Here is an 11,030-nt window from a genome sequence, read left to right as displayed (position 1 = left end):
GCCCAACTACTTTCACTAAGCAAGCGGGATGGCAAAACCTTGCTAATTTTACGAAGACTTACAATGCACGAAAGGCAACCGTTGGCTTCATTCTGAGGGTTTTTCTCGTTCGTCCATCATATCGTGGTTTTGAGACGCAAAACCCCAACAATTATTGTATCTCGTTCGTCCATTGTTACTGCAACATTTGTTTTGACGGTGACACGAAGATAGCGCGAGTTATCGCGACAGAAATAATGAGCTAACGTGTTGTTGGCATTGTGTTCAAATGGGCTTTCACTTTTTCAGCGCGGTGTGAGGCTGGCCCCGTTTCCACCCACATGTGTCAGGCGATCAGAGCGAGACAAATATTCATAACGAGATAACAGGTGCTAGCTGGAACCGCTCTGGCGTTTTGACAGTTATATGATTCCCAGAGTAATTTGAGGAATGGAGAGAGAGAGAGAGAGAGAGAGAGAAAAGTGTAGTAGGCACCACCGGCAACCCGCAACGACCAAGACGATTTGCATGGTTACACTAGCTGTAAACAATCGCAGAGACGTCACCGGTGCACTACACACGAGCAAAACTTATAGCGTGCGCTGATATGCTCGTCTGATTAAAAAATAAAGTTACGCACGCACATAATTAAATCATATGTATAAGTAACAATATGTAATTAGAAGTGACGCACTTCTGACCCTGGCCTTTATCATCATCATAAATGCATGACCTTTTTTTTTAAACAAGCCCGACTTTCCAAGGCAGCCGAGCCATGGCCTGCTCCATGACGCTCCTTGGAACTTCTACGTGGGTGGAAAGAGATCGAACTAAGTGACCGCGCACAACACCGCGAATTCGAGGAGTGTGCCCGCGCTAGGATTGAATAATCCTTTCCTCTCTTTCAAACGAGTTCAAGTGGCAGCCGAAACGTCCGACAAGGCCCGTTTTTGAAAAAAAGCCTATACAAGCTTCGCACCAATTAAAAAAAACGCACAAACAGTGCGAGGCACTGACGAGAGAGGCCAACGGCGAGGCGTGGTAGCTTTCCCAAAAATTCTCCGAATTCCGTCGGGCGGCAGTGAGGGCGGACGTCAGCCGTCCGGCGTGGCGCCAGGAAGAAGAGGCGCCATCAGCTGTCATCCCAGTCGGCGTCTAGCGAGACGATCCGCTTGTTCCTAACAGCATGCAGCCACCAATACGTCCGGTTCCAGGGTATTTCCGTCTTCGAGACTATATAGCAGGGTGCGCGCTTTTAGGGGAAAAAGAAAATGCTTGGAACGAGGACGGAGGAAACCGGGGGACGCCACCACAACCGATGAGAGCCGCTCACTTCGAACCTTATCTTCGCCGACCACCAGAGACTCCTCCGGAATCGGCACACATCCGAAGCCACCCACCTTAGAGCCTCCATTCCGAGACAAGAGGAGCGAAGAACCATCTGTTGTATACGACGAAAGCACTAAACGTCCAAGACCGTTTACTGCGCAGAATCGCGCTTTTCGCACTACTGCGGCAGCGCACTTCCCGACACACTCTCGATAGAGAGCATCCTGTGGGCGCCTTTCGTCAACAGCAACTCGCTATCGACGACTCCGGTCCAGGAAGAGCTATATAGTTGTTCCTTGGGCATTCGACGGATGTCGTTCGGCACGTGACAGCCGCAGAGAGACATTTTAACTCGCTTGCCGACAGAATTTATGGGCGGGGTGCTCATATCTTCCCTCCTCATGCTGCCAAGGTTACAGACATGGTCTTGTATAGCGCGAAAGTTGAGCGTGGACGAAGATGATCGCTCGTCCCTGTCTTTTACCGTCGTCCACGTTCAACATTCGCGCTGTAAGTAAACGTGATATTGCCTATCAGCCGCCCTGATAGGGTTGAAATCTCAGCACAAATGCAAGCATCCGCGTTTAGATAAGTGTTTGGCATATGCGATTCGGAACTGCGGAAAGCCAGCCGAGCACCCCTCCGCGCATATCAGTGTCAAACAAATGAGCTCAGGCTCTAACGAACGCTTTCACAGCCCGCATATGGTCCAGAAGCTCTACTTCCCCCAGCGGTTCCACGCTGGGAAAGGCAGCAGTGCCCGCTACCACTCAGCACGCTGGCGACATTGCGAAGGGATGAGGGGGGGGGGGGGGGGTAGACCAAGGGTTCAGAGAGATCTGCAGTCTTGCACTATCAATGAACATCATCGCTATCTTATAATTTCTCTATTGTTCCCGTAAACCCTGCCCATGACTGATTACGAAAGGCAAGTTGACAACAACCCACCATGGAATTCGGATGCGCAAATACCTAACACCGGGAATCTCAAGTGCATGCAGCTGACGTTCGTTTCTTGCACCATGGCGACCCGCTGTTGCGAATCGATCACACTTTTCTTTTTTTCCACAAGGCAAAACTCTTCGCGCAAGGCCAGGACGTTTCTCCGAGCTTTCATGCAAGCCTGTCTTTTTTAGTTTCTCGCTCTGTCACACTGTCACATCGGACAGGGCAGTACAGAAGAGAGGGTTGGGTGGGACAAGTAATGAGGGCCTTCGTCCATAACGGGCGCTACCACGCCCCGTCGACGAACGACAACGATGATCGACCGAGAGCCGTCTTTCACAGAATAAAGCGAAAAACCAAAGAATTGACGAAAAACGCGGAGAAACTCGCGATGCGATAGGCATAAAAAGAAACGAATGGCGAACGCTTCGAAACGCAGCAAATGAGAGCGCGGCAATCCCAGCGGACGCAATCGGCCGGCAGCACGCGACATAGCCGGTCGGTGAACGAAAACGGTGCACGACAGAGCTAAGGGGGGATGGTCCCGTGGACCAAAAGGGATCGTCAACCCTGCCGATTTACTGCCCGGCTAAAAGAGAAATTCTCGGGTCACAAGGAGGCGTCACGCGATTCGGCATCGCCTCTCCTCGAGAGCGGGTCGAACGGAGTGGGGGAGGTTTGCGCTGAAAGAAAAAGAGCAGAGCATTTATTTCTGCAACCGGGCCGTTTTGCTCTCGCAAGTAGAGCCCAGCCGCCAGATTTCAACCGCCTTTTTTATTTCATTTTTTTTTCTTCGTCGGGGGATCTATCTCTTCTTTCTCGGAACGCTCGGCCGCGCCAGTGCCCAAAACTGACACGCACGCATACGCGCGCTGATGAGAGCAAAAGAGCAAAAACGCAGAAGAAAAAAAAATGCTCGACGAGAAGGTCCTACGTGCGCCGGAAAACGAGGCTATTTCGGTCTGCCATTCACAACGGAGGCACTCGAGCCCCGAGCCGCGCCACTTCGTAGGCACGCGGGTTTGCGCTATTTCGCCATGAAACTACGCTACTATCATACTACTACACGTACTATATACAACACGCATAATGTGAGCGGCACTGCTCGTAGAATAACGCGCTGCGCAGCATTCGATAACGATGCTGTACCACTGTCGTGCAGTAGGGGAGCCGTTAGTGTAACTATGTTAGGGCCAGCTAAAAAATCTTCCACGCTTAAATTGTGAAGACCCGTCTCGCGGGAACGTAAAAGTTCCAATGAAGAGCAGCGATGTGATCAGTCCAGTGACGGCCGGTTGGGCCGAAGAGTGGAGGTACCAGCCGGCGCAGATGACGTCAAATGCACAAGACCGGGGCGTGCACGACCACAGAAAGCGGTATATCTGTATGTCGCACAGGCGCAAGGCAGAACGGGCAGCTCGTTGGGGCATGATTACATCAATTATATACAAGCCCATGGGTGCACGTAAGAGAGCCCCATGGGGTCAGAATAACGTAATCCAGAGCCTTCACATATACCTCGACTTTTGATACCTCGACTGCTGTTCGGGAAAGCGACCCCGCCGCGAACATGGCGTTAGTTGTAATCCACGGCTTATACGAACCTCAACCTCTAAATCATCGGAAGCGCACTTAAAATATCATCCCTGGCACGGCAATAAACAGTGGCATGATGCTGAGCCTTCGGGGGCAACGAGGCGCTTTGCTTTTACTGGATACTGGGTGCTTACTGCTACAATATACCACTGAGATCACGTGTAACACATGCAACCTTTTCTTTCTGCTCTGGACGGGCGCGGAAGCCCAGGGGCGCAATCGCAAGGTTCCTTATTAGCGTTAATACACAACGTTTGCATGCGCGTATGTGTGGAAAGTAGTCCAGCTCTCTATCTCTGCTTCTCTAACGACACTGATTTTTAGGGGCGAAGCTCCTTAAAGAGGCACCCGTTCGTCCCTCGCAGTCGTCGTGGTCGTAGTAGTGAGTAACAAGTCATACGCTTTGACCTCCAAGGTGGTGCCGGTGGGAGATTTCTCCTGTGCGTTGTTGAACAATAAAAAATTCGCAGCGTGCGCGTTAACTAAAAGCCGAATTCTTCTGTCTCTCATTCCCCATTAGCAGCCATTGGCATGTTCCAGTAGGAAACGTTAGTAGAAGTAGAAGTGTAAGTGTTAGCTAAAAGCCGACTTCTTCTGTCTCTCATTGCCATTAGCAGCCATTGTTTACCTCCAAGGTAGTGCCTGGTGAGATTTCTCCTGTGCGTGATTAAACAATAAAAATTTTGTTCAAAACGCCGTTGATTGATGAAATAAACCAACGAAAGACGCCAGATGTTTTGTAAAAGCAGAACGAAAGAACGCCAGATGTTTTTCTTAAAGTGCAGTAGTAGTAGTTGCATGTAGCCACCTCGCCCGATCGTCAACGGGCGAGGTGGACCGGCAACGGCGCGAGGACCCTGCCATACGAGAGTTAAATCACACTAAAAGACATACTTTGCGGGCGATACACTCTAGTGAGCTTTCAACTTTTCGTCTTAATGTACATGATAAAGAAATTATTTCTACGAAAAACGCAAGGCACACCTTGAGCAATATGTTTGGTTTTGGGACGCTAAATGGAACCATGAGGCGATGCGAAGCCGGATCACTTGCACGATCGCGTTCCGTTGGCTTTCGTTGGGCATGCTACCGACCTCGCGTCGTGGAACGCGCGTCCTGTCTTCCCTCTAGCCTTGCCTTTAATTCGCACAGGGCGAGCGGGGAATGCGGTCGCTCTTGGCGCTCTTTCGCTCGGGAGCGGACTTCTTCCTTGCATTTCACCGATCACAAGTGATAATGAAGGGACCACGTAAACCAACAGTACAATAAAAGTTTGATGTTTAATATATACACGATGTTTCACACTCTTTATATTATGTACTGGGCGCATTTCACGGAAGAGTTTCACGGTTTACAGATGATTCCCTCCGTAGCTTCGCCCCACTCATCATCATTCACCCCGTGGATATGCTGTGATTTTTTTTCCAGTGACACGGCTTTCTTCAATACTGGAAGCGCTGTGGACTATCCTTATCGCAGGGACATCTACAACCGCTATGCATGTTTAGAAAGAAAACAATAGATTTCATCTAGGTGTCCCAATATCGAGGGATGCTCGTACCCAAAGAAAACTACATGGTAAACCCAACGAAACAATTAGAACAGCAGATATTTCTTGCTTTCTGTGCACTAATAACTAGTCTATCAGCATGTGATCGGTGAATCAACGTACACTTGTCATGTAGGTCTTAATGCACGTGCCTAATAAATCAGAGCGGGGATCGTGGAAATGTGAGAAGGGGGCTGGGGGGCGCTGCTCAAATTCGAGGTGATGGCTTCAGTCGCTGTTAACGTATCACTGTATGTACCATGTAACATACTAACACATTTGAGCACGTCTTTGGACACGTTCAACAGGCACGTTCGTTCGTAGTACGTTCAAAGAAGACATATCTTTAGTCATACATAGGCCACAAAGAAGCGGTGTATCTACACCCGATCAACGCAGACCACAAACTAAAAACGTAAACTTTTGCTACACAACAAGAGTGAGTGACTCAAGTTTGGCGCTTGTACGGAACATACGGAAACGGTCAATGCAACGTGATTTAGCGCACTTATCGCGCAGCCAATCAAGCAGACACAAACACGCAATCAGTGACGGCTCGCGAGACAGATTGTTATAGAGAACGAAGAGAAAAAAGCGAAAGCCGGATCCGTTATCAGGAGCTAAACTGTCGCAGCCGTTTCCGTGGCACGGCGGCCTCGGCACACGCGAAAGCGAAGCATCACACGACCGTCATCACCGTCTACAAGGGAGCAAGCGAGCATAAAGAGGAAACAAGGGGGAGTGGCAGGAACCAATAAATTGCATCCGCTGGCAGGGGCCCGCGCTCGCGGGCTCACCGCAGGCCAGCAAGCGCCGACGCGAGATATGAATCACAACACTTGGAATTTCCGGATGATGCTCGCGCCTCTCGGGAACAATCGATGGCTCAATACTTACCCAAAACACTGTTACAAGACTCTAGACACACACGCACGAGAGGATCGTTAAAAAGCACGAAGCTTCACAAGATAATTCAACGCGGCCGCGTGAAACGCAGACGAAACAAAGTAAACATTCTGCTAACGGCAGCAGAGATGTATGAAGCTTTATCGTGTTTACGAACATCGCCGCTATCTTCTTCGCGATTAGACTGAATACAGCAGGAAAAAACAGAAGAGTTATTCCTCACTCCCAACAGCCTTGAAGGTATTCCGACGACGGACAAATACAGAGCAAACAGTGCGGAACGAGTTTCGCAAGTAAAATTTGCAAAAACATGCGATGCACGCAGCACGCGCTGCAGGTGGCGCTAATCAAAAGCGCAGCGCGATAAAGAAAAGGAAACATTGCACCGGTTGCACGAGGAAAGTGCACAAAAGAAAACTCACCAGACTTTGCGCAGGCGTCCCCCCGTCCGCGCTGGATTTGAGCTCCCCGATGTTGGCGTCTGATCGCTGTCACGGTGTCAAGTCTTTAGGCTTCGCCCGAAAGAAACTCGTTCACAAAGACTCGCTGCGCTATCCTGTCATGCAACTCGGCAGCTACCTGTCCCAGCTTACCGTTTTGGCGCACAGGACTACCATTACGCAAAGAGCTACCGCACCGCTTTTCGGAAACAAGCAAAAAAAGCGAGCCTCGTCCCAGCAAAAACATCGGCGAATCGGTTTTGAGTGGCGGGCCCCCAAGCCGGTGCCAAAGCTAAACAGTAAAATCCACCACAAGCCCGAATTTGGGAAGTGATTATTTGCTCTTTGCTGCAAGAACTACGTGCGGAAACACACGGAAAAACGTAAAAGGGCATTTGTGTGATTAGTAGTAGTGAACTGAGTTGATCACTTAGTAGTTAAGAGTAGCGGGAACTTTAAAAACAAGAAAACAACAAGCATAACAAAACGCGGCAAGATGGCGGCGCGCAGCTAGCGTTCTATTATAGTCTTTCACATATTTTCTGTGATGTGTTTGGTGTTGTCCCGTTCAGCGCCTGATACCCGATACATAGAGATTCTCTCATGACTACTGCACCAGTGCTGCTTACTGCGTTTTAATCACCAGCCAATGGCAACGAGTGAGGATGAAACTGAGGTGTTCAGCCACCTCGGCCAAATCTTGGCCGATCCTCCACCCAAGAGAGATTTATGCAACAAGTGCAGGTAGGCTCAGGCCTGACGTTTTCCCCTCTGTTTTAGACTCGCCGTTATATTCGAATTCTGTCATTACCTTGATAAATTTGTTTCAGGCGGCCGCCTTCCGTTTGCTGGTGCTGTTCCTTGCCGGCGACCCCAGGTTGCCATTTCCAGCAAGGTTTACATCCTTCAACATCCCGGAGAGGTACCGCTGTCGCATTTTGATCCCATTATCCGTGACTTAAATGCCTACCATGAAGTTCACAAAATCGCAAGTATTTTTTAACGAAAAAGTACAAAGACATGCTTACGTTCACGTAGGTTTCGCACGTGCTTTTGGGAGAATCGAGATCCTGTTACGAACGGCTGTCAATTTTTGCACCGAAAGACCGAATGAAAAATGGCCAACTCCACTTCTGTACTCGCAGCCTTAACAACGAATTCACGATATCTTTAGTGCAATGCAGTTCACTTGTGCGCCTTCTCCATCTGATGACTTGAGGAGGCACAGGCATGCCGGCACAATACGTGAAAGAAAAAGAGAAGTTATTATGCATAAGGCGTCTTTAACACGAGTAGCTAAATGCGACTCCGCCCAAATATTTGGTGACCGTAAGTGGATCCAAGTCTGTATCATACACGTGAAAATGTGGAAAGAAAAGTTGCTGTCCATTCTTTTTATTTATTTATTTATTTACCGTTTTGTTACGCCCTGTCTTCACCAGAGAGAAAGAACCATGCTGACAGTTACACAAAAGTTCTTATTCGTACTTATTCATGGGTAGCACGGAAGTGCCGAGTTGAAATATGTGCAAGTGCTGTTTTGCAGGCCACCTACGAAGTACGCAGTGAACCTTTTGATTTCGTTGTTTACTTGCCGGCTTGAACATTTTCCCGAATTTTACTTCGTGGAAACTTGTTGCCAGCTCTTTACTCTGCAAGTGACACACTTCTCTTCTCCTTAGCTGAAACGGAACCTGTCCACAGCTCCCATGCTTGAGGCAGCGCTTTCCACCGAGAGATGCATCATTCTCCGAGGTCGTAGGTTCTCTCGGGAACGCTACGGGGCCCTGGAAAGCGTCCTTCAAGATCCTCCATCAGCAGACACTATCCTGCTGTATCCTGGGCCCGAGGCCAAGGACGTACAATCATTAGACACGGTGCAACAGCGAGGGCACGGTTACAACATCGTCGTCTTAGATGGCACCTGGTCACAAGCTCGTTCGCTCTTCTTCAACAGCCCGCAGCTGCACTCACTGCAGCAGGTATGTTTATCACGTTGAAAAGTATTTGCAAGATAGACAAGTGTTTGGCTTTGCATCAAGTGTTCAACACATCTTACACATACAGCCTGCTTGGTCTATACAAACAGTGAGCACATTCTTATACCTGTAGTGGGTAAAATACTGCAGAAGTGCAGATTCATGCATTGAACTGTCATATGTTATAACAGCACTTGCTGTGAATATGCCGAGTAATATTTTGTACGTCAACAGCAAAGCCACTGCAGCAATGAGCTGAGCTGCTCCTCAGGCTAATAATAAGACACTGATGATGCGAGACATTTGCACCTTCCATTTATTCTAGGCGTACACGTTTCTGGGCTAGTCGGTTCACGTTCATGTAGAAGCCACGAAAGTATGGCTGTTTTTGTGCAAGGAAATAATGAGGGAAGGGGTCAAGGGGAGCGCAATCAATGGAGTTCACACTCAGAGCCGAGTTGTCAAGTTTTGGAACGGGCCCACTGCGCTCCCCTTGGACCCCTTCCCTCTTTATTTCCTTGCACAAAAACAGCCATACTTTCGTGGCTTGTACAGTCGCCCTCAATATGACTTGCAACACGGGAGCGCGTGGCCTTATGAGCTAAAAGATTGCGCATGGCTTCAGCTTACCTTAATTTGCACAGCTAAATGACATTTTCTTATATTGTATCATCCCAAAGTGAGAGAACACCATTTATTTCCAGATGTAAATGCTGGTGGAAGGGGAGACTCCCCTTGTTGGAATGTTGGCTCCAGCAACGTTCTTTTTCATCCAACAAACACTGCTGTAAAGTGCTTCGTAACAGCTGGAATGTATGTGCATAGTGTGCCATTAAAGCGATATTTACCTAGGCAGCGCAACCACAGTAATTTCCATGTAGCTTTCAGGGGCGTAGCCAGAAATTTTTTTCGGGGGGGTTCAACCATACTTTACATATGTTCGTGCGTGCGTTTGTATGTGTGCGTGTATATATACGCAAGCAAAAGTGAAAATTTTGGGGGGGGGGGTGAGGGAGTTGAACCTCCCCCCCCCCCCCCCCCCCCCCCCGTGGCTACCGCCCTTGGTGCCTGTGCAGTGTAAGGGGTTTGCAGAAGAGTAAGGGTATGATCACAAAATGCATACTTAATTAACAACTGTTTCACCAATTCTCCTTTGTGCACAGAAAATCTACAGAAAACACGGCGCTTGCGCAGCTGGGCTAAACATTGCACGAGCCTTACAAGGAATGGGCACATTGCTCAGTTCGCTAATACTTGTAGTAATCGTGCTCTACCGCGGAACAGTTTATTCAAGTTAACTGCTTTGTTATGTCTCTGTTACCTGCACTGTCATGTCTGGCGATACCAGAGAACACAACATTGGTACGTTAATTGCACTGCACCACATTCTAAATGCTCTGTGCAAGTCACCCTTTTTGAAAGCTGGCAAATAGCAATTGAAGGACCCTTTTATCGTTGCTCAAACACGGGAGGAAATGGTGCTACAAACATGTTTCTCTGTGTGCAATGAGCAATTCTCTTGGCTCACTCGTACCGATTTAAATTCCTTCCAGGTGCAGGTCAATGCTTCTCAGGCAAGTCACTATGTGATACGAACTCAGCCAACCAGTGAATGCCTTTCGACAGTGGAGACAGTGGCCTACGCCTTGGCAGCTCTTGAGGAGAAGCCACACCTCCAGGAGGCAAGTTTCTTAACAACTGCTTAACAACTCACAAAATTACGGGAATTAGTTCGATGTATAGGATAATTCTAGGCTTGTGCGAATAGTAAATTTTAGGTCCGAAGCGAATAGTGATTTGGTCGAAGCGAATTTGAATAGTTTGTCACATATTATAAAGAAAAATGAGCATATCTGTCATGACCCAACTAACCAACGAAATATTTTTAGTTGCAATAAGACATATGCATATGTCATTCTTCTTGGTTCAAAAGGAAGTGGAAGCAACTTTGAGTAGTAGCAGGATTTGACTTTTGGTAGAGTGCAAGTGATAACCTGTAAAATATGTTACGTTGTCAAATTTAGTATACTTAGAGCATATAAGCCGGTATAACAAGCTTTGAAACTTAAAAAATGATGAATCGATGTGAGGGTAATTTCAAAATCCCACATAATTAGAAGGATTTCTGCAGCCCCGTATTTTGCAATGTAAATTTGAGTGGATAATTTGAAGTGGCGGTCAGTACCAGCCCGGTTAATTCGAAAACTTTGGGTGCCATGTGCCAATTCCCGATCCCGATTTAGCCACAAATCCGCGGAAACTATGGCCCTTAGGAGACACAAGGCAATGCATTGTAGCGATACTAAT

At 48.2% G+C, this 11,030-nt stretch overlaps 1 protein-coding gene across 1 annotated transcript; it reads left to right on the top strand.

Moving 5' to 3' along the window:
- Positions 1–7,214: 7,214 nt before the first annotated feature.
- On the top strand, positions 7,215–10,406 carry LOC119387444 (tRNA-uridine aminocarboxypropyltransferase 2-like; the record flags this gene model as incomplete). Its single annotated transcript, XM_049413513.1, is given in 5 exon segments — positions 7,215–7,488; positions 7,575–7,614; positions 7,616–7,666; positions 8,427–8,726; positions 10,277–10,406. Coding segments are annotated over 5 exon segments (616 nt in total), but the record flags the coding sequence as incomplete, so codon positions are not given.
- Positions 10,407–11,030: the final 624 nt, after the last annotated feature.

This window comes from Rhipicephalus sanguineus, chromosome 3 (genome assembly GCF_013339695.2).
Source record: "Rhipicephalus sanguineus isolate Rsan-2018 chromosome 3, BIME_Rsan_1.4, whole genome shotgun sequence".
Lineage (NCBI taxonomy): Eukaryota > Metazoa > Arthropoda > Arachnida > Ixodida > Ixodidae > Rhipicephalus > Rhipicephalus sanguineus.
This window is presented reverse-complemented; position numbering and strand designations above follow the sequence as displayed.